At 40.4% G+C, this 27,968-nt stretch overlaps 1 protein-coding gene across 1 annotated transcript in view; it reads right to left on the reverse strand.

The window, feature by feature from the left end:
- Positions 1-9,138: 9,138 nt before the first annotated feature.
- Positions 9,139-27,968, reverse strand: part of IQGAP1 (IQ motif containing GTPase activating protein 1) — a 104,752-nt gene continuing 85,922 nt past the window's right edge. Inside the window, exons 29-38 of the mRNA XM_059057250.2 lie at positions 27,200-27,432; positions 26,478-26,610; positions 25,350-25,452; positions 24,497-24,632; positions 24,013-24,100; positions 20,894-21,106; positions 19,631-19,797; positions 17,348-17,470; positions 13,636-13,744; positions 9,139-11,469 (exon numbers count right to left, since the gene is read on the reverse strand). Coding sequence (XP_058913233.1) covers positions 11,356-11,469; positions 13,636-13,744; positions 17,348-17,470; positions 19,631-19,797; positions 20,894-21,106; positions 24,013-24,100; positions 24,497-24,632; positions 25,350-25,452; positions 26,478-26,610; positions 27,200-27,432 — 1,419 coding nt within the window. The 3' untranslated portion in view covers positions 9,139-11,355. The remainder of the gene's footprint in view (positions 11,470-13,635; positions 13,745-17,347; positions 17,471-19,630; positions 19,798-20,893; positions 21,107-24,012; positions 24,101-24,496; positions 24,633-25,349; positions 25,453-26,477; positions 26,611-27,199; positions 27,433-27,968) is intronic.

Consider the following 27,968-nt stretch of genomic DNA (forward strand, 5'->3'; position numbering starts at 1 on the left):
TAACACACCATTGTAAAACAGTTATACTCCAATAAAGATGTTAAAAAAAAAAGAAAACCTCCCAAAAGTAACCTTAAACAATATGAAAATTTATTTCTCCCTTGTGTAAAAGTCAAGGTACTATCCTGTTGCTGTGCCATTCACACCCTCACCTTCATGATACAAGATGGTAGTATCTCCACTCTAAGCAGCAATACACAGGAAGGTGAAAAGGAAGGGAGAAGGGCACATGCATTCTGTATCTTTAAGGAAGGTACTCATAAGCTGCTACATGAACTTCCTTCTATATCCATTCCATTGAACAGAACTTAGTTACATGGCCATACCTAGATACAAGGTAGACATGTCCAACTAAAAATCAGGATTCTATTACGATGGAACAGTGGTTCTCAAACTTCAGCATTCATCAGAATCACTGGGGAGCTTCTTAAAACACAGATTGCTGAGCACCTTCTGAGGCTCAAATTCTTCTGAGCTCAGAAACCTCTCAGTTTCTGACTCAGTATGTCTTGGATGGTGGGGAGAATTTGCATTTATTTAATATAAATTTATTTATTTATTCTTGTCTGCATTGGGTCTTCATTGCTGCACGCTAGGCTTTTTCTAGTTGTAGCGAGTGGGGGCTACCCTTTGTTGCAGTGTGTGGGCTTCTCACTGTGGTGGCTTCTCTTGTTGCAGAGCACAGGCTTCAGTAGTTGCAGCATGTGGGCTCAGTAGTTGTGGCTTGTGGGCTCTAGAGCACAGGCTCAGTAGTTGTGGTGCACGGGCTTAGTTGCTCCATGGCATGTGGGATCTTCCCGGACCAGGGATCGAACCCGTGTCCCCTGCATTGGCAGGTGGATTCTCAACCACTGCACCACCAGGGAAGCCCAGAATTTGCATTTTTAACAAGTTCTCAGGTGATGTTGATGCTGCCTGCTCTGGGACCTCACTTTGAGGACCATAACTTTTAGATGCCAAGAGAACAGTTACTGAAGAACAGCTGGAAGACCCTGCTACATGTCTTCCAAGTGTTCCAGAAATTTTTCTAAAATCTCTTTAAATATTGCTTCTTCTCCATATTTGTTCTTTCCCTGAAGAAGTTCAGTTAGATGCATATTAAACATTTCCATTCTATCCTTCACGTCTTTTTACCTCCCTTTTATATTTTTCTACTCTTTTTGTGTGTGTGCTACATTCTAAGTAATTTAATCAGATCTATCTTTCACTTTACTAACTTCTCTTTTCAGCCATGTCTAATCTGCTGTTTAACCTGTCCATTGAGTTTTTTCTTCCTCAAGGACTGTTTTCCCATCTACAAACTCCATTTAGTTCTTTTTCAAATCTGCCTACTCTTTACTCAGAGTCCTGTTTTCTTATCTTTTTATTCCTTCTTTTATGCCTTTAGTCATACTAATTATATATTTCCTTTCAGCATGTAGTTCTATTATTTCAAGTTTGGGGAGATCTAATCCTGTTTGTTGTATTTGCTGGCTCTTGTTTATGATGGATTGTTTCCTAATATTTTTAACTATGCTTTCATCTTTAGGAAGGTTCAATTATCTTACCCCATGGGGATCCTGAGTAGTAGAAATATGACTCAAATATTGTTTTGTTTTGTTCCATGAGCTGCATGGGAATCAATTACTAGACCTGAGAATTTTATTACATAGAGACCATAAATTCAGCCCCTAAACCCATGTAGGGCCAAGTTTTTGGCTTTTCAAGGAGCTTCCCACCCCTGCCCTACCAGAGATAGTCAAGCTTCCTTATTAACTTTGCCTGTGGTAGAATTTACCCTTTCAGGCTGGGATTTTACCCTACTTACAAACTAGTATGTTAACCTGTTACTACTTCATGGATGCTGGCAGGAGGCATGAGATGCCTGGGTCAGAGACACTGCACAGCAAACAGCATAAGCATCATTTTTGTGTCAATTCCTCTTGCCCACCAAGTCCCACAGGGGTGATGCAGAAGGGCCCAGATGGATGCCTACACATGCAGTGGCTTCTGTCACAAGAGAGGAACCAACCTGCTCTTTGATTCAGAAGAAGGCATTGCCTCATCTCTCAAAGTTGCTTGCTGCAAACACAACCCTGAGAAATGCCCCAGTAAAGAATGATCAAAGCTTTGTATTTGTGGCATAACTAGCCAGAATGTCCAGGAATTCTCAGGGCCCACAGAAGATCAAAATCACAGAAGGTGATTTACATTGGTGGTTTATGGGTCAAACCTTAGGAAATGCTGCCATTAAGAATGAAATCACAGAGTGAATCAAAGAATTACTATGGGCTATGGTTTTCAAATGGAAAGTAATTGACTTCTTGGTATGGCAAACCCCTCCTCCACTCTTCTTTCGCAGAAACCAGAAAGGCAGATGCCATTTCCAGGGCTCCCTCACAGATGGGCCTGGCCACATGACCAGCTTGGTTATTGAGACTTAAAGAAAAGCCAACTGGAAAGCTTCCCAGAAAACTTTGGTTTTCAGATAAAAGGGACATATTTAGCTGTAGCTAGCCCCTTTCTCCCTTATACTTTGAATACAGACATGCTGCCTGGAGCTATGGAGCCTTCTTGCAACCATGAAAAGAGAAAGCATAAAAACAAATTCAGTATTCAGAAAGATAGAAAACAACCTGATCAGTGTTAGTATTGTGAGTAGCTAAACAAACACTTGCAACTGTTTTCTTCTAGACTTATGTCAAACAAAGATAACCCTATTTGTTTAAATCACTGGAAGTCTGTTTTCCATTTCTTGCAGCCAATTCCTGATGCACTTCGGTAAAGATCCTCATTTCATTTTTTCCTTTTTTTTTTAACTTTTAATGTTTTCATAATTTCAGATTCACAGAAAAGTTGCAGATATGTAAAGAATTCCTATATACTCTTTACCCAGATTCCTAAATATTAACATTTTACTGCACTTGCTTTATTATTTCTTTCTCTCTATATATGTTTTTTCTAAACCATTTGAGAGTAAGTTGATATGATGCCCTTTTATCCCTAGATATTTCAGTGTTTATTTCATAAAAACAAGGGTATTCTCTTACATAACTACAGTATAATTACCAAATCAGGAAATAATCTTTGATATAGCACTGTTATCTAATCTGCAGATATTATTTAAAAATTTTGCAAACTGTCCCAATATAATATTATGGCAAAAGAAAATCTAGGATCACTCCCAATATTCAGTTGTCTGTCTCTTTAGTATCCTTTAATCTGGAACAGTTGTTCAGTTTTTGTATGTCTTTCATGACTTTGAAAAGTTTTTAAGTGACAGGCCAGTTATTTTGTGGAATGTCCCTTAATTAGGGTTTGTCTTGTATGTCCTCATGATTAGTTTCACATTATGCATTTTTGGTAGGAATAGCACAGGATCAATGTTGCATTCATAGTTTATCAATCAGGAGGCACACGCTGTCAACTTGTCCTATTACTGATGTTAAATTTGGATCATTTAGTTAAGATGCTCTCTGCCAGGTTTCTCCACTGTAAAGTTTCTATTTTTTCCATTAGTAGTCAATACAGCTCTTGAAGGGAGACAGTCTGAGACTGCATAAATATTTTGTTACTCAATAAACTTGCACCCAACTAGTTTTAGCACTCATTAATGATTCTTGCCTTTTCCCCATTTATTTGTTTATATTAGAATGGGCTCATGAATTCGTATTTTATCCAATTAGTTTATAATCCATTACTATTACTATTTTTATATTCAAATTATCCCAGCTTTAACCTTTAAGCTGGCTTCTGTGTCCTTTTAATATGCCCCCATCCATTTTTTAGTATGTTTTTCTTTTGGGGCACAACAAGATATTCTGGCCATCTTGTACTTTTTCTTCCCAGCCCCAGATCCAGCCACCTCTCCAAGCAGTCCTGGTTTCTTTTAGTGGAAAAGGGTGTTTGGGCTCTGGTTCTTTTTATTTTTGGAAGCTAGTCTTTCTGAGTTGGCTTTTTATAAGAGGAATTATCCTTTAATTTCTGTTACATCATCCTTTCAATTGTGTGCCTTTTTCAACTCCTACCTCCAGATTTCCCCTCACCATCCAGACCTCAGTGCCTCTGTACCTATAGGACTTGGGAATGTGTTTCTCCAGGGATAAAGGCCAGTGACTGTGAGCAATATAGTAAGTTTAGCAAGCATACATTTTTACATAATCATATCAAATTTATTTTCTAGAAAATGCGGCAAATTTTAGAATAAATAACTGCAATTTAAGGCGAAAAGTGTTTCACAAATAATTTCACCAAACTCATAGTTGAATGGGATCCAAAACTCTTTAGCAAAGGTGGTATACAAATACATATTTTTGATTTTTTGTTTCCTAAGTAATATTTAACAGTTATTGAGAGCTTAAAGTCAGGTTCTATTCTAGTCTCCTCATCCTCCAGCATTTCACAGAGTGTGTTCCATGGAACATGAGTGTCAGAGATGGCTAAGAGGAGCTTCCTGAAAAGTAGGAGGGGTGGGACTGCATAGTCAAATACATTTGGGGAAAGCTAGGCTACACAAAGTTAAGCTGGTCTCTTGACTGTGGGATTTCTCAAAGCTTTTTTATTTTTATTTATTTTTATTTTTAAAATTTTGGCTGCTCTGGGTCTTCATTGTGGTGTGAGGGCTCTTCGTTGCAATGCGTGGACTTCTCAAGTTGCGGCGGGCAGGCTCCAGAGCGCATGAGCTCAGTAGTTGTGGTGTGCGGGCTTAGTTGCCCCACAACATGTGGGATCTTAGTTTCCTGACCAGGGATCGAACACACATTGCCTGCATTGGAAGGTGGATTCTTAACCACTGGACCACCAGGGAAGTTCCCTCAAAGCTTTTTAATACATTCATGTGTGTTTTGACTTCTAAGTAGAATGGTGGGATACAGCATTTCCCAAACTTTCTTTCTTTTTTTTTGCGGTACGCGGGCCTCTCATTGTTGTGGCCAATCCCGTTGCAGAGCACAGGATCTGGACGCGCAGGCTCAGCGGCCATGGCTCACGGGCCCAGCTGCTCCGCGGCATGTGGGATCTTCCCGGACCGGGGCACGAACCTGTGTGCCCTGCATCGGCAGGCGGACTCTCAACCACTGCGCCACCAGGGAAGCCCTCCCAAACTTTCTTGATCATAGAATATTTCCTATAGAGCACTGGCTGGCCCAGTGTTCCACAAGGTTCCACTCTTCCAACATCCAGTAAATCAACTCTGCTTCCTAAATATCTCTAGAATTTACCTACCTCTTTTCATCCTAACAACCACCATCCAATTCAGGCCACCAAATCTCTGAGACCTTAATTGGTCCACTTGTGTATCAGTCAGGGTCCCAGCAGGAAACAGATGGCACGCTGAAACTGGTAATTTGAAGAAAAGTTAGTAAAGTAACAGGGCAGGGTTTATGGATAATGCAGTACCTCCCGGGCCTAGTTACAGCAGGAATCATTAGCACTCTGTACCTGAAGGGAATTGGGGAGGGATTGCTTACTGCAATAGGGAGAAGGTGCTTATTTGGAGAGAGCAGCCTGATAGGAGCTCTGGCCTTTGGTAGGGAGAGGCAGCCAATTCACAGTGACCTGGAGGAATAAATCTTAACCTCACCTTATTTTAGACCTTTATTTTCCTTGTGGTGCCTGTCATTGGCCAAACCCAACCAGAAGCTGGAGGGAGACAGTGATGCAGTCCATGAGGCCAGCTTCCCAGGGCACACAGAGTGGAAAGTAGATGGTGGATCTGGAGGGACAAACAGGAGATAGGTAGCACAACCTGTCTTGAGTTTTGACTCCTTATCGCCATCCAGCTCCACATTTCTAAGGCCCAAATCTGATCATTTCTTGCTCTTCTTAAAATCCATCAATTGCTCCCTATTATTCTTGGAATAAAATCAGTAGTTTAGCACCAGCTCACGAGAGCCGCTGGTTAGCATCTTTTCCCAACTCTACATTCAGTGACCAATGGTGTCAAGCTTGAAATCAGCTATGGGAAGGTATTTACACCATGGAATTGGAAAATGCTACTAATCATTACTTTTTCCTTCAAAGAGCTGCATATTTTAAGATAAAAGCATTTTATTAAAAGAAAATAATGAATTCAGGAAATGTTCTTAAAAAACTATCTCCATTGAAAACACTCAGAAACAATGACCAACCTAATAGTGATGAGGGCTCCTAGCACCCAGACTATATTCTTTAAATACACTTTCCCACTAAAAGTAACCAGGGCTCCATGGAGAAATAGCTGATTCTGGGGTGACGGGGGTGGGAGGAATTGGGAAGTTGGGACTGACACACATATACTATTGATACTATGTATAAAACAGACTACTAATGAAAACATACTGTACAGCACAGGGAAGTCTACTTAATGCACTGTGGTGACCTAAATGGGAAGGAAATCCAAAAAAGAGGGGGTGTATGTATATGTATAGCTAATTCATTTTGCTATATAGCAGAAACTAACACAACATTGTAAAGCAACTATACTCCAGTAAAAGTTAATTTAAAAAAAAGAATTCTGGGGTGAGAAAAGTAACAAGATGTGGCTGGAACACTGGGGTCATGAGAAAAGAACTCAAGAGTCACCACTGAAGGTACTTCTACTGGCCCAAGAGGGGACAATTTGAGCATGTAAAAATTAAAAATTAAAAAAATATATGTGTATCTGCCATGAGTGGATTGAAAGACATCAAATATATCAAAAATCTAGGGCTTCCCTGGTGGCGCAGTCCACCTGCCAGTGCTCGAACACAGGTTCTATTTCTATTTCTATTTTCCCAAAGCATCATTAACATATTAAGTTAAATAAGTTGTCTCTAAGTCAGAAGGTTTATGAGTATAGTTCATAGTCATTTAATGTCTTAGTAAAGCCCCTGGCCTACTTCCCAAGTCCCAAGTCCTGAAGAAGTGGATGATCTAAAGACTGGATAATAAACTCTTTTCTAAACTAGGTAACTTTTTTTTTTTTGGCTTTCAACAAAACTAGAGGACCTAATCATGCTAATCATGTGATAATTTTTTATTATAATTCATTGAGATTTGGGAGCTATAACTAAGGAGTCCTAAGAAATGGGTGACGTTATCACAAAACACCTTCCATTCCATATACTTATGAGAGCAAAGGTTCTCAAAGCTTACATTTATAAAAGTGAAAAATAGGAAAAGAATTAGTCATGAGCCCTATCTCATTATAGCAAGTAATAATACTTATCCATGTTTTTAAACCTTCACTTTAAGAATTTTAATTAAGAAATGCATTTCAAACGTCTTAGACTTCTTTGTCAAGATAATATATGATTACTTTGATTAAAAATGCATTAGCAATAATTATGATGCAAAGTATTTTTCTGGACTGAGTTAACAGCCTTATGGTCACAGGAAATAAAATATTTTAATTTTTATTACACATGACAGGATGGTCAAAAGACAGACTTAAGCTTAAAAATATTACATTAGAATAAAATTCTGAGGGAAGTGGAATAGACACAAGTTTTAAAGAGAAAAAAAGATGTCGTTTCCAACTGACGAAGGGCTTTGTTCATGTGCCTTTTAAAATAGGGGGTTCCATTGCAGTGTTCTACTGAGGAGTTTCTCCTCATACACAGTGGGGTGCTATCTGCAATTAATCATAGTAACACACAAGTATTAAAAAATAAAATAGGGGGTTCCATTGGACATCTTTAAGAGTGAGGTAATTTTTACCTGGAAATTCACAATATGTTGGCAATTACACACTATACAATTTAAACAAAAAATTTGGATGCCAAATTTAAAATGTGTGGAGGGGTGTAGTCTTCTCAGATTCTCTTCAGTTTACACAGGTTTACACGGTGTCTGCAGCACCACTGAGGCGCCCCAGCTCCTTTCTGCGAGGCCTCACGGTGGCCACTCTCTCCCAAGCATCACCCCAGGTGCTATCCACCTTCCTCCTCTTATTTTCCTCTCGTCCTGGTCTCCTTACTTAACATCGTTATACTAGATAAGCACCTTCCTAACTCCCTCGATTTCTTTGCAGGACAATGTAGAGCATGTTGTTATCGCGTATTTCAGGTTTCAGTAACACATGTACTCGATGGCATCTCCCCATTTCGGAATGAGGAAACAGGCTCCGAAGGGGTAACTTCCAGAAGGGCCCACTGCCAGGAAAGCCCAGGTTCTTACCACATCACTCTTCCTCAGAGGCCTGTGGGATCCCCAGCCACCCACACAAACCATCACCTCCAATTTTGCACTTACGTTTACTTTAGAATTATTCCATTTCCCCCCTTGTTTCAAATTGTCACTGATTTTCCAATATAGCCTGGCCACAGTTTAAAAACACAACAGGATGGGACTTCCCTGGTGGCGCAGTGGTTAAGAATCCACCTCCCAATGCAGGGGACATGGGTTTGATCCCTGGTCCGTGAAGATCCCACATGCCGCAAGCAACTAAGCCCACGCACCACAACTACTGAGCCTGCACTCTATAGCCCGCATGCCACAACTACTGAAGCCCGTGCACCTGGAGCCCGTGCTCCGCAGAAAGCCCCTGCTCGCTGCAACTAGAGAAAGCCCACGCGTAGCAACGAAGACCCAACGCAGCCAAAAAAATAAAAACAAAACAAAAACACAACAGGATGCTTCCATATGAATTTGTATGTTAAGTAAGGGTGCCCCCGGGGTGCCCGTACTTAAAAGGAAACAAAAAGGAGACCATTTTTCCTCCCTTTTGCTGCTGTTTACTTTTCCATATCCAACTTCCCCTAGTCTTTTCTGGTGACTTGTATGTAAGCATAGAAGTCCCCTGAGGGACACACTATGACCTAGGGTGCTACTGTCATAAAACATTTAATGCTGCTGTAATTTGAAACTTCCAGCCATTAGCTGACATTGAAGTGTCCACCAATAATGATCAAAAACAATTTTGGATTATTAAAAAAAAAAGAACTAAGTGACATTATGTTAGTTCTCCACCTCCCCCCCCCCCCAGTTCTTTTTATGTGGAGGCTACTTCAAGCATTTTACATTTAAAAAGGCTAAACTCATGAGTTAAAAATTGCTTTGAGATAGCTGACTTGCGTTTGTTCGTTCAAAAAGACTATGAAGGGGTTGTTTTTGTTGTGGTTTTCAATTATTAAATCTCACTCTAGTTAACACTGTTTTGCAGGAACTGCTAACAATGACACTGAGAAAAATAAACACAAAAACGAACAAATGGCCTTTTATTTCATACAAAGATACAAAGGCAATTGTGTGCAGCAACAATGTGATGGGCAGTCCAAATTCTTGAGGGAGGAAATTCATGGTAAATGTCACGATGGCTGGTTGAAGAGAACATCAAAGAAGGAGAGAGTTGAGACAGAGACTGCTATAGCTAATAAATTAAAATTAATAAGAGCTACAAGGTTTCAATGCCATGACGAGCTCCTCTGGGCATCCTCAAGGCTGTTAACACAGTTAATTCTACATAGTTACCATCAAGATTCTTGAAGTGTGTTTTGTGCTATTTTGCATTAGAAGTTGTGTCAAGGGAACTATATCCTTACAAATAATTGAAACATCATATTTTGTTAAAGGAGTTGTGAACTTTGCTCATTGTCTGTCATACACGTGGCCTTTGGGGCATGACATGCATTTGGGATGAGTATCATCTTTTAAGGTAAAAGGATGGACAATTTGGTTGGTCCCAGTTTTTGAGGCAATGCTACTAATAATGATATCTTCTTTTAATCTGAGGAAAATACTTACTAAAAAATTGTCTTCCAAAATACAACAAAAAACAAGGTCAAGGTAGTGGAGACTCCTTCCGTGGCACTCCACACCTCACCTCTTCACCTGCCTGTGGGCTGCCTGGAGTGTGTAGACTCCTACAACTATTACATTTGCACCCGTGGACCTGACTGAGTAAACAGTCTATCATGAAAACCACATTTCCAACACTAACATTTTTAATTGGGACACATAACATGATTTGTTATTAATGAAACAGTTTATTGGCTTTAAATATACATCAGGAAATTTTTAAATGTTAGTTTATGTTTTACGATAAAAGAATACTGAACCAAAACATCACAGAAAATAGAGGCTCAGTAGCATGATTTCAATATATTTTCCTGAATAAAAAGATTTTTTTAAAAAGTATATGACTTAATCTAAGAATGAAAGCTTCTTAAGTTCAATGTTTAGAATTGGATTGTTTGTGACTAAATTAAAAAAACTGGAGTTCATAAAATAAAGGCACAGTGTGGGCAGCAAGAGAAAAGAAAAAGAAATAGGGAAAAATAGATTTTAATATCAAGTATAACATCAGTTGGCTGGTTTTGTTTGTTTTTGTTTCAGTCTATTTAAGGCAAGATTATCTCTCTGCAACCCTGCAGATAAATCCTAGTGTTTTAGCTATAAGAAAGTTTTAAGAGTTCAGATATACAGATAAGCCAATTTAAAAAAACCGTTTTCTTACAGTATTCTAAAGGCTTTTGAAGCATTATATAAATCTTTAAAATTCCTATCACCCACATTTTAAGAAATAAATCTACACTTTAATAAGACACTCAAGATATAAAATAGTTTTGAAAACAATTACATTCTATGCTAGGGCCTACCCATTCCTTTGCCACAGGGACAGAGTGGACTGTCTGCCTGAATCTAGTCAATCTCTGCACCAACACAAATGAGAAGGCGCTCAGACCATTCCGAAATTACCTAAATAGCTTAATTTTATCAGTGGGACTCTCCCATCCACTGAGGAGAGAGTTACACTAACAAAACTGCCCAAATTTAATGGTGAAACTTAAAACAATATCCCTCTCTTTCTAGAAATGCTTCCTTTGAACATAGAACAGTGACTTCTATTAGCTCCCGCCCATAAAGGAAAACAGAATGGAAGAGAACCAATGACTCCCTGTATCCTTCCATTTTACTGATGGGACAGAAATATAAGGAACTTTACTTTTAAATGACAACCTAATAACTATGGATAACCTGACATTTTAATTATGTGTCTTATATGTATGTATGTTACTGGTGCTAATGGCTTCCACTTCTAAAGAACAAGAATTCAAATCCCACCATCCCTATTGCTAATTGAAACAAACACGAAAGCTTACAATATAGTAATGCAACCTCTAAGACTGTAACAACATGAGAGATTTCAGGGGAGTTCCCACTCTTTCTCCTAAGGGACAGAAGAAAATGAAGGAATAAGAAGGGTCAGACTAAGCCTGAAATACAATTTCCCTATGAACAAGGGGCAACAAATGTCCATTGAGCAGGAGGAGTTAAACACGTGGCACTGGGGGTGTATCAGGTTGAGGCAATGGTGTGGGCTGGGTGTTTGCTTCCTATGAGTAAAGGAGCACCCCTAGAAAGGTAGCCGAGAGGCACTTCTTTCTTCATCCTTCTGGGCTGGCAGCAAATGATCAATTACTTCCCGTAGAACTTTTTGTTGAGAAGGAAGATCAGGAGGTTGACATTTACCTTCGCTCTATCAAATAATTTCATGACTGCAACGCCTTCATACTGTAGTTGCAGCAGGTCCTGTTCAAAAAAATATTCTGACAGTTAATCAGGTCTGTGGAACAAGAAAAGGAAGGACACAATGTAGGGAGGGATCCAGAAGGAATGAGGCATGCCTTGTGTGCCAGATATGAACTGGGGTGAGAAACAAGTCCCCAACTATGGAACTGCCTGCCCCCAGCCTAGTTCGTCTAAGGGATGTGTCACTTGGAGAAGGTGATGGCACTTCAAACCGTGATGAAATATACTAACAATTGAAAACAAGATAAGGCCAGTAATGTCTCAACACTATCTACTACAGTCTTCATTTCTATTTCAAATGACAAAACTTTTATACCCTGAATGCAGGGCGAAAGAGAGGACTAAATGTTTTTACGTGTTTACTATGTGTTCCACAATGTGGAAGCACGTTAGATAGTGTCTTTTTAAGTCCTGTCAAAAATCCTACCAGGTATGATTATCTCAGATTTAAAGATGAGGCTTCTGAGGCTCAGAGATGCTAAATGACCTGCCCGACAGTACAGAGCTGGATGCGGTGAATGTGGATCTGACTGCAAAGCCCCTGTTTTCCCCACTACCCTCCACTGTCCAGAATAAACTGAGGAAATCTGAAACACCTAAACTTTGGAGGAGTGGTGATGAGAAAGCAAGAGTCAAAGGGCTTGAAGGGATCCCAAAAGTTCAACCAATCCATCTTTTGGAAAAATCTTAGCAGCTCTATGAGGACGAGGACCCTGGTGCATCACCTGCACCTAACATGATACCTCGCACCTGGCAGTCATTCTGCACTTAATGAATTTGTGCATGGAGGAATACACTACCTGAGGCAGACTGGGCGGCCTACATGAACTTGGTGAAACTGAGGGAAAAATAGGACCTTTTCTGTGTAAGGACTTGAGTTAGCTATGTGCGTCACAAAATCACTTCACATCTGTACAGTTAACATGTTTTGAGGGTCTACTGGTCACTGAGAAGCAAACAAAGAAATACTACCTGTCCTTAAGGAGTCTGCAGTTTGGAAGTTAAGAGGAAAATAAGTCAATGCCTGTGGTGAACAGGGGTTGTCTCTACAGGCTATGGAAGTGAAGGAGAAAAAAAAACTGTGGCTTTGCTGGTGGGGTAAGCTTTAGGGATTGTAACAACGTGAAAGTCCTCAATAAATGATGGAAGAATAAGGGGTGGGGAGGGAGAGCCCCCATCTAAGGGAAATCAATGTGTGCAAGAGCCCAAATGCACGTTCAGAGAAAGGCCCCTGCCCAGCTTCACAGGGTGCAGACCTGTGTGGGTACCAATAATGAAGCACTGTGTTCATAAAACTAACAGAGGCTGGACATTACCTAGGAATCCTTCTGATGCCCTGACATTTTTCAATGCAAAAAAAAGAGAGATTTCAAAATAAAAATTAGGGATAGTTATGTTACAAAATGATTCACTGCAGAATTCTTTTTGAATTTAAAATGGGATTCGGGGGAATTCCCTGGTGGTCTGGTGCTTAAGACTCTGCGCTTTAACTGCCAAGGGCCCGGGTTCGATCCCTGGTTGGGGAACTAAGATCCCACAAGCCATGCGGCATGGCAAGAAAAAAAAACATATTGCATAATAGTTTCAGATTGGAAATCCAGGTCCATCATTTCTTTTTTCATTCTGATACAACTCACACTGTTGTTTGTTATTTGTTCTGTGATCCCTATTTATTAAGTCAGATTCCAGTAAAAAGTTGTTTTCTCTTAAAAAAAAAACCTCAAAAAATATATAAATAAATAAAATGGGATTCAGTGTACAAAGATGCAATTTACACACATCTTGTCAGAAGTACACCTTTAAGCCCCTATATCAAGCCAAAATGAGAGGGAAAAAAATATGTAAGATTTCAAGCTACTGAGAAGGTTTGTAATTTTTTACTGTCAAGATATGTACCTAAGCATTTTGTTCAAGTCCAAGGTATAAGCTCAATTTAGTGGCAACCTTAAGTGTAAGCTTCAGATATGCTTTCTGAAGATTTACACATCTGCAAAAGCTCTCCAGCCTGTACCGCCCAAATCAGACACACAAAACTCCTCAGCTCACTCACTGCTGACTGAGGGCAGCTTTCCCCACATGGGTCTCCTTTTCATCCATTCTCCTACCTTGACAGGAACACAACTACCTCACACCCAGAGCTTTCCGTTTTACCTGGTGCAAACCCACCTGATAATGTAACATAAACGTCTCCATCTGAACTCCCATGAATTTGGCTTTCACTTCAAAGTCTCCAACTTCTTCTGTTGGACTGATTTCAAAGATAACATTTTTAAACCTGTTGAAACACAACATCGTAAGGGTATGATTTCCGTGTTCTCATGTAAAAATATTCTGTGAAATGCAGAAAGGAGATGAATAAAGTCTTCAAGAGTGAAAAGGCATACAAAATAAAGGTGCAAAGTACTTCTGCAGGTGAAGCAGCATGGGATTGCTACTCTAAGTACCATCTACTTTGGGATCTGCAGAGAAGGGTAGCAGCCTCTCCTGGCAGCACTTGCTTTCTCCTAGAAGAGGAACCATTAAGGAAGGCCACAAATGGCCTCTGAAGGGATGATGTCAGGAATCCTGTTGGCCTTCCATGTGGCCACTGCTGAAACCTAATGATAAAAGGAGAATCAAGAGGAAATTGGGGGCTTCCCTGGTGGTGCAGTGGTTAAGAATCCGCTTGTAGGGGACATAGGTTCGAGCCCTGGTCCAGGAAGATCCCACATGTCGCGGAGCACCTAAGCCCATGCGCCACAACTACTGAAGCCCGCTCACCTAGAGCCTGTGCTCCGCAACAAGAGAAGCCACTGCAATGAGAAGCCCGCATACCACAATGAAGAGTAGCCCTGCTTGCCACAACTAGAGAAAGCCGGCGCGCACAGCAACAAAGACCCAATGCAGCCAAAAAAAAAAAAAAAAAAAAAAAGTAAATAAGTAAGAGAGAACTAATTATGTTCTGCAAGTAAAATGTTTTAAAAAAAAATAAAGAGGAAATTGGGCTAGAAGGAGGAGGAAAAGATGCATGTTTGAATCCATGCGTGTCTGAGGACTGGAAGAGGTAAGTAAACAAAAGGCAGGGGTGGGGGGGGGTGGGATGGGGATGGTCAGAATGAAAAGAACCAAGAGAGGAGGTTTTCTGGAAGGAGTAGGTGCTACAGATATAAACATACTGAGTACCACCAAATATAAACTGCTATTACTGAAAATATTTAGGGTATCACTCACTCTGGACACCTTACATGCCCAGAAGTTTTAATGCACCAGAAGGTGGGAGTATGCTGTTCCCCAGGTGATCAAAGTTTGTCACCCCAGATTTCCAGAACTCAACTACAGAACAAACTGATCTATTGTGAACAGAGCTGAGAACCATGAAGGATGCAAGGGGGCCACTAAGAAGCTAAATGAGAGGTTACAAAATCCATGTACTAAAACACATGCATTTTACTCAATAGGAGATCCTTTATAAAGATGTTTATTTTATGTGATAAATAATTTTATTTTAACCGGTTTGGTTTGTCATCTGTTTCCTAAGCCCATGGTAGGAAATTAAAAAGAAGAGTCATATAACAGTAGGCACTTGAACAGTAGTGGCAAATAATGACAAAAAAGAAGGGAGGAGATAATAAATTACAAAACAGATTTGAAAAATGGCATAAAGTAGTCAACTAAAAAAAAAACCCCAATAGACCATGGTCCCCAATTGAAAAAATGATCAAAGAAAACATAGATAATAATCCCTGTTTAAACACACACACATAGGGACTTCCCTGGTGGTCCAGTGGTAAACAATCCACCTTCCAATGCAGCAGATTCGATCCCTGGCAGGCGAACTAAGATCCCACATGCTGCAGGGCAACCAAGCCCATGTGCTGCAAACTACAGAGCCCAAGCGCTCTAGAGCCCCTGCGCCACAACTAGGGAAAGAAAACCTGCATGCCACCACTAGAGAGAAGCCCCCATGCCGCTACTAGAGAGAAGCCCTCACGTCGCAATGAAGAGCCCATGTGCCGCAACGAAAGATCCCGCATGCTGCAACTAAGACCCAACACAGCCAAAAATAAATAAAATAAATAAATATTAAAAAACAAATAAACACACACTAAAAAATTCAACCAGGATTCTAAAAAGTGCAAAATTTTAAAATGCTACCTTTTTATCTATTAATTCAAAAATATCAAAACTGTTTTATTACTCAATGATGGCAAAGAAGTAGTGAGGTAAGTAAGCACTTTCATATACATTTTAGACATTGCTAGAAAATACTTTGCAATATATATGAATTAAAAATTTTTTTCAACTGCTATGGAAAACAGTATGGCAGTTCCTAAAAAAATTAAAAATAGAATTATCATATGATCCAGCAATCCCACTTCTGGGTATGCATCAGAAAGAATTGAAAGCAAGGTCTCAAAGAGATATTTACACTTCCATGTTCATTGTAACATTATTCATAATAGCAGAAAGTGGAAGGAACCCAAATGTCCATCAATGGATGAATGAATAAGCAAAATGTAGTACATGTACAAAGTGGAAAACTATTCAGCCTTGAAAAGGAAGGAAATCTGTCACAGGTTACAACATGCATGAACCCTGAGGACATCATGCTAAGTGAAGTAAGCCAGACACAAAAAGACAAGTATTGTATGATCCCACTTATATGAGGCATCTAGGGAGTCAAATTCACAGAAACAGAGAGAATGCTGGTTGCCCGGGGCTGGGGGGAAGGGGAAATAGGGAGTTGTTATTTAATGGGTACAGTTTCAGTTTTGTAAGATGAAAAGGTTCTGGATTGCACAACAATGTGAATATACTTAACACCACTGAACTGTACACTTAAAATAGTTAAGATGGTAAATTTTATGTTTTGTGTTTTTTACAATACAAAAATATTTTTATACTCTGACCAAAAATTACATTATTAGGCATCTATCATACAAAAAATAATAATCTGAGGTAGAATCAAAGATTTACATATAAAGGTGTTATCACATTTGTAATAATGTAAAAAGTAAAATCAACTTAAAATGTTCTACAATAGGTAAATGGTTAAATTAAAACTATAATATGGAATATTATGTGGTCATTAAAAAGGATACTTTCAAACTATGTGAAAAATGCTCACAATGTTATGAGGAAAAAGCTGGATACATGACTATAAACAGTATCATCCCAATTTATGTTAAAAAAATGTAAGAAGGTAAGTAAGTAATCACAGATAATCTTTATGTGAATAGAGACACAGAAGAAAATATACTAAAATGATTTCAGTGGCTGTCTTTGGCTTGTTGGATTATAGGTGTTTTTTCTTTTTCTTTATGCTTATTTTTTTATTTTAACAGAAATCTCAGCTGCCTGAGATCACAGGGTTGACTGAGCAGGTACTCAATAAAATGCTTGTTGATGGCAGCTGGGCCAGGACCTGAGGGAGGAGGGTCAGGTCAGGTCAGGTCCATGAACCACATGTAAAGCAAGCTGGTGCTTCCCAGGAAAGAAGATGAGGGTAAGCCCCTGGTTCATGCCTCAATTGGAATAAAGTACACTCCTCTTCTTGTTATTCTTTATTTATCCTTGGTTTGGGCACAGAAAAAAAAAAAAAAATGGAAGGAATGGCTTCCTGCTTTAAAGAGGAAAAGTAGGATGTCCTGAGACAAATGTTCCACAAACAAGGAAAAGAAATACCTCCCTTCTATGACAGGCAAATTAACTCTGAGTATTAGGCCAAATTCTGCACATAATTAATTAATTACTTATTTTAATTAATCAATTATAAACACACATAAAATATAAAAATGATTATCCAGATAACAGAAATAAAGTCAATAAGATAAAGATATGACAAATGAAGAAATAAAAAAATCAATATATAAAACAAAGTTAAAAAGCAAATACTCACTGATTCGCTTGCAGGTCCTCAATTTCCAGAAGAACTCCTTTTTCATGTAGTCTTGCTGCCGTGTATTTTAGAGAAATCTTTTTGCTTTTCTTTCCTTTCATTTCCCTAGGCTTTTTGGAGACCCTGTAAAAATCACATTATGTCACTTTCTAAAGGTAACTATCTACTATGAATCTTTGTTGGTAACTCAAGGATATGAGGTCAGAAAACAAACTTCCCATACACAAGCATAAGTAACAAACCAATTCTAAAATGGCAAATAAATGCTAGGATTCACCTAAGCAGTATCTCTGCAAAACAGGGAAACATTACTAAATTGCTTTTGTCTTTGATTTAAATTATACATTTGAGAACACATGATGAATTTGACAGTGTCTGAATCCTTCTATGTCCCTCTCAGAACCTAAGCACCTAAAGTAAGTGTGAGGGCTTCTAACGCCAGCCTGAGGGAACTGTACTGAATCCCAAGGGAGTCACTCTAAGCCCCTTGGCTGTGCAGAGAAAAAATAAAAATATTTTAGAATACGAAATTTTTAAAAGCATTTAAGCCAGCATAGCAGTTACAGAGGAATGGGAGTAAGGAAAAAGAAACAGATGTCAGAAGGCTGTTGGGATAATCAAGGCGAGAAACGGTAAGAAGAGTAAGCAAGGGAAGAACACAGATGAATGAGAATGGTATCTGGGACTCTCAAGGGAAGGGTCTCAAGAACTGGGGCAGAAAAGCTGGTAGCTGTGTAAAAGGTAATAATCCCTATGGCTGGCAACTGAAATATCTATCAAAATCACAACTGCACAAAAACCTTAACCCAGCAATTACATTTCTAGAAATTTATCTTCAAAAACATGCCTACAGGGCTTCCCTGGTGGTGCAGTGGTTGAGAGTCCGCCTGCCGATGCAGGGGACACGGGTTCGTGCCCTGGTCCAGGAAGATCCCACATGCCACAGAGCGGCTGGGCCCATGTGCCATGGCTGCTGAGCCTGCGTGTCCGGAGCCTGTGCTCCGCAACGGGAGAGGCCACAACAGTGAGAGGCCTGTGTACCGCAAAACAACAACAACAAAAAACAAAAACGAACAAAAAAACCACGCCTACATTTGCAAAATGACATATGTACAGAAGGTTATTTGGGGCAGAACTTTTTAAAATAACTGGGAACAATGTAAATGTCTATTAATAGAGAATTGATTAAGCATAGTTATATTTATCTATACAATGGAATACCACACAGCCATTAAAAAAGAAGTGAGAACCTAGCTCTGTCTGCTTAGAAGGCCTGAAACAAAAATGATTCTGTGGCACTGAGCACATCTGGTGCCTAAATTTTGGTTTCTAAATACCATTCTTTATTAAAAGGAACCAGGGATGCTTGGAGAAATAGCTAATTCCAAGCCCAGTAAGGGAAAAGCACAAACTGAACCAGAAACATCTTGTGCCACAAAGTCAAGAAATGCTCAAAGAATGATGGGGACATTTCAAAAGGACACAGGTGCCAACTCTGCAAGCTGGGTTAGGTGGACCTGATTTTCACCACTTCACAACAGCCCTGCCTCACTCCATGAAGTCTTCAGGGAGGGAGGGGAAAAACACAGACAGAAGAGTAAGCAAGCTATAGAGAGGGGAAGCTGATGTGGCAAAATGTTAAATACAGGTGAAACTAGGTGAAAGGTATATGGGTGTTTATTGTTCTATTCACTGAACCTTTCTGGGGTTTGAAAATTCTCAAAATGAAAAGTCTGGAGTATATAATAAACTAACCCTTCTAATACGCAGAACATGTGCTTTATCACTTCACCTCTCTGGATTTTCAATTTCCCCCCCTATAAAATGGGCAGGCTGAATGGTTTGTGGCCAGCAACAAGGAGGCTGCATCATATTTTCCTTGGCAGCTGAAAAAAAATCATGGTCTGGGAGCCTGTGTCCAGGAGGTGTAGAGGGCAGGGAATCTAATTGTTTATGATGTTCCTTAAGTGATTTTTGAGGCACAACCTGGTTTGGGGGCCATTAAATGATCCCTTTCCAAGATTCTTTAATTTCTAGGGCCAAGAAGATATTTTGGAACACAGGATGCTTAGAAATAGGCATCCTTGAAATCCTCCACACATTATTTATTTACATCATACCATAATAAATGGAACTAGGAAATTACACAAATGATTAGAAGAAAAATAAAGGACTATTGCAATAAATAGATCCAGTGTGTTGTATGTAAAATTTTCCTATGTCACTTCAGTTGCCTCTACTTCTTTTTCCCCTGACATTGATTCTTCAAAAAAAAATACTCACTTGCCCTTGCTGGCTAAGTTATCCAAGCAGGTTTTGATGTAGCTTTTATAGTAGTCCACCTGTTCTCCATAAAAGGTGGCCTTAGAGTTCAGAGCAGCATACGTCTGCTGCAGTTTCACCAGTTCAGCCTTTCTCCTCTGTCGGTACCTCCGCTGATTCCGAATATCCTGAGACATAATTATTAAAATTACAAAAATAATATCATGTACTTCTTGAATCATTAACACTAGAACCCAGCTGCGCTTAACTTTGCCTTGCTTGACCACACACTTTTAAGACAGCAATTCTTTTTTTCTTACTCATCTTGAAATTTTTAAAAGATTTTTGCCCATATATCTGGAGAAAACCATAATTCAAAAAGACCCACGCACCCCAATGTTCACTGCAGCACCATCTACAATAGACAGGACATGGAAGCAACCCCGATGTCCATCAACAGACGAATGGATAAAAAAGATGTGGCACATATATACAATGGAACACCACTCACCCATAAAAAAGAACGAAATAATGCCACCTGCAGCAACATGGATGGACCTAGAGACCATCATACTAAGTGAAGTAAGTCAGACATAGAAAGGCAAACATCATGATATTGCTTATACGTGGAATCTAAAAAAGTTAGCAATTTTATGTTCAAAAAGTAACAAAGAAATTCAGATCTCATCAATGTTTTCCCCATTTCTATTTAATAAGGCAAGGAAACGTGTTACTTTTACAGACCTCCACATTCTCATAATCGACTTGCAAAGCTGGTTTAAACCTCTTAAATATGTTGTCAGGAGAGGGAGAAAAAGATAACTTTAATATAACAATTACCAAGCTTCCAGTTGTGCATGGTGTGATTTTAGGGCGACAGCAGAGAATGCCTAAACTTCTCAGCCTGTGCCGGAGCCCCTTACTTGAGAAGATTCACACAAATCAAGGATTTGATGATCAACTTGATGTCAATTTATATTTCACAGTAATCATTAAAAAGATATGGAGGAATTCTTTAAGGCCAAAGACAAACTGAGACATAGGAAGCTCTAATTAAGGTTTTCTCCCTACTAATTTAGGCCATGGAATAAGCCATCAAAGCGCAGGCTAGGACCTCATGTTGGAAGAGTCAGAAACGATTCCCCAGAGGAGAGGACTCTAAACTCCTCTCCTGAAGGTACGTTGAACTGAAGGTATGTTGTCACCGGAACAGCTACTGTCCCATCACAAGCCTGAGACAGCTTTAAACGTGGCCAGGCCATCATTGTCCCCCAAATGCCGTACCCTGGCAATGTCGTTGATCAGTTCCTGGTATCTGTTCTTTGGGTCCACGGTGCCAAGCTCTGTTAGCTTCTTCAAGCCTGACTGGATCTTCTCCTTCTTCTCCTGAATAGTAAGGTTGCTATCTTCCTTTGCAGATTTTGACTTTTTCATCTTGTCAGGAGTTTTGGCGTCACGGATAGCACGTCTCTGCATGGCCCTCTGGTGTTCTGCTTCCTACAGTAAGAAAAAGTTTGTGGCAAGGTTTCCACATTGAACCACACTTGAATTTATAAAGCTCTCAAACTCTATTCTGGGGGACTTCCCTGGTGGCGCAGTGGTTAAGACACCACGCTCCCAGTGCAGGGGGCCTGGGTTTGATCCCTGCTCAGAGAACTAGACGCCATGTGCATGCTGCAACTAGGTGTTCACATGCCACAACTGTCTGACTCCAGTTTATGCATGCAGTATAGGAGCCTGCGTGCCACAACTAAGGAGCCCGCCTGCCACAACTAAGACCTGATGCAAGCAAGCAAATAAATAAATATTTTTTTAAAAAAAACGAAAACAAACAACTCTATTCCAGAAATAGAGGGGAACAAATTTACCCCCACCCCTGACAACTGACAAAGAAACTGTATGAAGCAGAGGCACCTCTCTTTTCATCTAGAAGAGAAACATCTATGAAGTCAGATGTTGGCTTCTTAGGGCTTCTTTCCTGGACAGGAGATTGGACTCCACTGGGTACAAAACCCCTCGTTTTTTCCCTATCACACTGGGGACATGGAAATCATTTAATTTTGTTTGAAACCCGGCTTGATGAACGTTATAACCACACCAATGCAACACCAGTGGTCAGTAAATTCTTGCTAATCCTTTTTGCTACCTCGTCCCAGCTGAATCACGCTCAAGCCTTCCCTGTGCTTTCACACATGCTGCAAATGCCAGTAAAGAGACCCTTCTCACATCTGATCTCTCTCCTAGTCACCAACCAACATTGGTCTGTTATGTTCCCACCCAACAAACGATCCATACTTGCTGTTGCATTCTTTCAACACTTTCCTCGCAGTCTGGCTTCTCTCACCACCAATTCTTGTTACCATTCTGCCCATCCCCAATCCAGTGCCTTTTCTTAGTTGTTGCCTTGATCATCTTCTCCGCACTTTTTCCTTGCCCTAAGCAGGGGCTGGTACCTCCAAGTGGCCCATGGTCATTTCTTTGTAAGTGTTCTCTCTCAAAACTTCAATGATCACCTCTATGCTGATAGATCCCAGCATATGGCTAAGGCTCTGGTACCATATTTTGAACTGTTTGTACTGGGGATGTTTATACTTGGAAAGGTTTGTAGTTCAGACTTCTAATTTTTCCCGAACTGGAGCAATTCCTTTCCCAATATTCCCTTTTCTTCTAATGTCAAAACTACTCTTCTTGGGCTTCCCTGGTGGCGCAGTGGTTGAGAGTCCACCTGCTGATGCAGGGGACGCGGGTTCGTGCCCCAGTCCGGGAAGATCCCACATGTCGCAGAGCGGCTGGGCCCGTGAGCCATGGCCGCTGAGCCTGCGCGTCCGGAGCCTGTGCTCCGTAACGGGAGAGGCCACAGCAGTGAGAGGCCAGGGTACCGCAAAAACAAGCAAACAAACAAACAACAACAACTACTCTTCATTAGATAACGCAAAGAGCATAAACTGGAGTCAGACAGAACCCGATTCAAGTTTGGTTCTGCCACTACAAGTGAATGATCTTGGGCGAGTTATTTAACCTCTAGGGGTCTTAGTTTTGTCATCTGTGAAAGGAGGATGAAAAGACTCACCTCATAGGGATAGTGCAAGGATTACAGGAAAGAACACAGATGAAAGCACCAAACTAATAGCAGATTCTCAGGAAAGACCAGTTCCTTCTTCCCTACTTCAAACTTCCTTCCAAGTTAAACCAGTTGCAGTTACTGGTTATGCCTCTTTTCCTGCCCCTCACACACATCTAATGAGTAATGAGTCATAGCATCTAAAAGCTGACAATTCGTTTAAAACTGGTTTTCAAATAGTCCTCCGTGCAGCCTTAAGGGTTTCCCAGGGATGCCACGAGTCCTGGAGGGCGGGCTTCCAAGGGCCCATCCCCGGTGCTGCCAGAGTAGCTCCAATTTTACCTCTTTTATATGTTGGGCTTCCAAATACATGGTTACTTAATGAAAAGGATTCCCATGCTCAAAAATTTGAAAACGAATGACTTGACTTACTTTTCTCATTTTATAAACATGAAACAGAAGCCTTAAATGTGACCCATCCGTCCCTCCCCACTGCTGTGCCACCCCTCACCCAATTGGACCTGGAATCCTATCACACACACAGATGACTCAACTACCATCTGCTCTGACAGCACTGCAAAATTAATCAATATCAAATGGTTCCAAAGGTTACAAGGCCCTTTACTCCTATCTCTCTGGTGCCAAATTCCTAAGTTTTGGGTTCTACATAATTTGTCCTCATGTTTAATTTCTCACTACTCACCCTCACCCACACCTTCATTCTAGATATGTAGGTCTGGTCACATCATGCTCTGCCCTCCCTTGTGCCTCTGTTCATGGGTACTCCCCGGTCTAGAAAGTCTCTCTTGTCATACATGCATGTTCTTTGTAAGCTTGGTTCAAGTCCCATACCTCCCTGATGCTTTGTTCCTCACTGGCCTCTTGCTTTAATTTCTAGCATTTTTAGGGCCAAAACCATTGTGAATTTTCAATGGTTTTCTAACTGTTTCAGGGGCATATGTCACACGTCTCCAACTAAGTTCACAGAACTTAGGAGCCACATTCTGTTCTTTTCTCCTATCTACCAAGGCACTTAACAAAATTCTAACTATATAGTATTCAATAAATTACTGGGCAGACTCACTGATTCTGCCTAGGTTAAATTAAAGCACACACACAGACTGCACGTAAGTGCCAGTGAGCTTTGTGCCCTAGAAACAACCACCTCTGGATTTAGGAACCAACAACTTTCTCAATAAGCCCTAAACGCCACCACATCCAGGCCCACCTTCCAGTGCCCACCTCTCGCCACCTATGTCCCACCTCCTCAGCCCTGTCATGTGCCTATCACAGGAGCACCTATGCATCTTACTGTGGTACATGGTAAACCCCCAAACTTTACCTGTTCACTGGTGGCTGGTGTTTCTAGGATTTCAGTCAAGGTCTCTCCCGGCTGGAACCGGATGACATCCACAATCAAACGTTTTGTGCTAAAAGGAGGTGTGGGAAGCATTTAAACATTAGCAGGTGTCCTACTTCCTTCGAATGGACCTCAATAGGATTAGAGCAAACACTATCTCACAGAGTCGCACTGGGCAGCCCTAATGCAAGGTGTGCAAAGTCCCAGGCTTACTTACACAGTTATGACAGAGTGGGTACCAAGGTTAGGATTTCCAAACTACAAATTCATTTTAGCATCTTATTAGCAAATAAGGCAAGTAAGCCCTGTGTCAAGTATAATACATGAGGTGACTGGAAATGTATGAGGCTTAAATGGCTGAGATGATCATTTTAGGGATGAACAAAAGGACTCATTCACCAAGATCAAGGGATAGAAGGGATCACTGGGTTACATTTACTCCATTCCTCCTCCTTCCAATACTCACTTCAGTAAGATGGTTCGAGCGTCCATTTCTGCATTCTCATCTCCAGGCACATCAAACTTGTTGGTCAGTGTGAGAGACACTTCTGTCTTAGCCAGTGCCTCTTTATTTGGGTCACTTAAATTGCCAGAGCCTTCTCCTAAAGTTTTGGGAGGGTAGAAAGAATCAATACCATAAACAGAGGAGACATTGGAGAGCAGATAATAATTCAAGTAAAAGATAATGCAAGTTTAAGAAGGTAGTTGAATAAGCCTATATGTACACTGTGGTGAGGACACCTTTTACTGAGAAATAAAATATTATGCCAAATGATAAAGGCAAAGGATCCATAATAAAATAACTTAACAAATGTTTGAGAAATCATTTCAACACTGTAACATTTCTCTCTCAAAATACTCTGTTCAGGGACTTCCCTGGTTGGTGCAGTGGTTGACATTCCATGCTCCCAATGCAGGGGGCCCAGGTTTGATCCCTGGTCAGGGAACTAGATCCCACATGCATGCTGCAACTGAGAGTTTGCATGCCACAACTGAGGAGCCCACCTGCCGCAACTAAGGAGCCTGCCTGCCACAACTAAGACCCAGTGCAACCAAATAAATAAATAAATATTTTAAAAAATACTCTGTTCATTTCCTTTATAGGACTTATAAATTTCTAGTTACATGATTATATGTATCTATGCATTTAAAATGATCTCTTCCACTGGACTTCAGTTCCTAACAGATAGGGATCACATCTGTTTTCTTCCCTGATGTGTATTCAGAGCTTGAACAGTGTAGAAACAGAGGAGGTGACAATTACAGCACTCCTGCCAAGCTCCCTTCTCAGCTTCTGGGCAGTTAAGTCAGAACTTTACCTATTAGGGACTCGATGGTGGGCACATCGCCAAGGTCATCCAGCAGCTCATGGATTGGATCATTGTGCTCCGGGGCAATGGCATCCTGGTGATCTAACAGGAGCTGCATCCAACATCCAGGGATTAATTCCATTCACACACACAACCCACAAGCCCCCATCCCCATCCACAATGCCTAACAGCACAAAAGAGGTTAGATAACAAAACTCCCATATTCAAAGAACTGAAAAACTAATCCTCAACAAACTAACCTGAATAAACAATATGATATATAAAGCAACACACTGGCCCGTGATGAATGACATATGTTATGACATATGAAGAGGAAATACTGGTACTCTCTCAACCTTACAGATATAAAGGATTTAAATGTACCCTATATAAGAAAGAACAAGGAAACTCACAGACTTCAATATCCAAGTCATCAATATTCCCTACAACCAGTTCAAATGACTCACATTCATACTTTTACTTAAAGTTTCCAGTATATAATATCTTTTAATTCAGAAAAAAAGTGCATCAGATCAACATTATCATTATTTTAGGGGTATTTGGCAAAGCCTTAAGACGCTATTAGCCCAGGTGACATCGTCAGAAATGACAATCCCTGAAATTTCACTTTATTTCCTTATTTCCTGTTCTATACGCCCCCAAGGGGGAAAGAAATGAATTATTAAAAATTGTGTGTGTGGGGGGGGAGTACCCAAGGGAAAATCACTCAAAGGTGACACAGAGGAAAAAGCTGGTATTCTAGATCATGTTAGAAAAGTAAGACAGAGGGCCAGGGTAAAAAGAAGGACCAGTAAAAACAGTATTTTATCAGTCATTATATCAGCAGTCACAACGGAGATTCTGAAGCCCAGCCATGGGGATTCTGATTCACCTGGCCTGTGGTAGGGTTCAGGAAACTTCATATTTAATAACCAGTCCAGATGATTCTGATGCAGGTGGCCTGGGGATCACTTCAAGAAAGTTAAGAATAATACGCAAAGGAAGATAAACAACAAGGCAGTTGTGATATCGGTAAGATCAAACTGAGATCTCTGGCTTCCAGAGATAGTAGGCAGCAGCCAGAGAAGGCAATTAAGACAGAGCAATGAAATTAAATCATTAAAGAAAAATACTTACAGTGTGGGTGTTGATGATTTCACCAATGGAAATGTAGATCACGGGTTTGGTGAGGGTCACTAAATCAGAGTACTCATCCACATTAAATTTATCCTGAAGCTCTGGGACATCACAAGCAGTTTGGAAAAACCGTCTGAAAATAAACACAGGAGCCAGGCCCCAACAAGTGACACATGTGTGAGAAGTTGACAAAGGACATCCCACAAAGCTCTGGGGCAGTGAGTTCAAACAGACGCCAGTCAAGACAGTTAATTCTAGAGAAGCTGCTGCACGTTCATCGTGCTTGACAGCCTTGGAACGTTGGTTCTCTTTCCACTTCGTTTTAGTTCTACCCACAAGAACTGCTCAACCATAATTTAAAACAGTTCTCAAACACCTGCATCGTTAGCAGAACCAACTTTCTAAGACAATGTCCCAAACTCGAACTCACAACTGAATGTTTAATTTACAAATATTAAAAGCACTCTCCAATTCTTCTCTGGTTACAAAGTAACATGTGCCTAACGTAGACCATTGTTTTTACATTAAGTACAGTCTACTTCATAGGAATACATTTTAATAGCTCAAATATCCTCTTCATCATCGCCTTGAGCTCTAAGCACGAGATGTATACAACACTGCAGTCCAGGGCATGCTGGGTGTGGTATTTAATCTTGTCTTTACCTTCAGAGTTAGAAACATGCCCACAGAATCTTTCAAGTACCTTGTCCCTTTCCCCTTACCTGAATTTCTGGTAGGACTGGGAAAGATATTCATTAATGATGCTTAAGTGAGCATTATCTCCCAGAAACATCTTATTGGAAGCTGCATGCTGAAGCATCTTTGCAATGGAGCCAAGATTTCGGCGTTGGTCTGTGGTAAGCTGGCCTCCTGCTGACAGGTCGATGATGTCAAAGGCATCAGGAGCAACAATGGCTGGATTCATGTATCGATAGTAAAGCAAGTTACCAATAATCTGAGAACAGAGGAAAAAGAAATGGGTGTTAAAAACCATTCCACCAAGTAAGACATAAATGACTTTGCTAGCAAAGAAAACCAGAAAATGTGGTCCTGTGAGAAAAAATTAAACACTACACACACACACACACACACACACACACACGCACACACACTTTCTCTCAAGGCCTGAAACTAAAATGACCAAACATCCCTTGGCTGGATGCAGAAAAAAAGAAAATGAGAACAGAACTGAAAATCACAACAATGAAAGAGCAGATTCAGAAGGTAAAAATGATAGACTTAAAGTCTGTTATTGAGCATTTTAGGGCATCCTTTGTTCACATACCATGGCAGCAAATAAGGCTGCTGTCAATCACATGCACTTTTCATTTTCAGGTAGATGGGCTTTCATTTTAAGAAGCTAATGAACATATAGCTAAAATAAATCCTTGAACACGACCTAATTGGCAGAGCAGAACCTGTCCAACCCCCATCATCCTCATGCTGCAGACTTCAAAGGTGCACAAGCTCATGCCTCTGAAATTAAAGTCA

This window comes from Kogia breviceps, chromosome 3, assembly GCF_026419965.1.
Source record: "Kogia breviceps isolate mKogBre1 chromosome 3, mKogBre1 haplotype 1, whole genome shotgun sequence".
In the NCBI taxonomy this organism is placed as follows: domain Eukaryota; kingdom Metazoa; phylum Chordata; class Mammalia; order Artiodactyla; family Physeteridae; genus Kogia; species Kogia breviceps.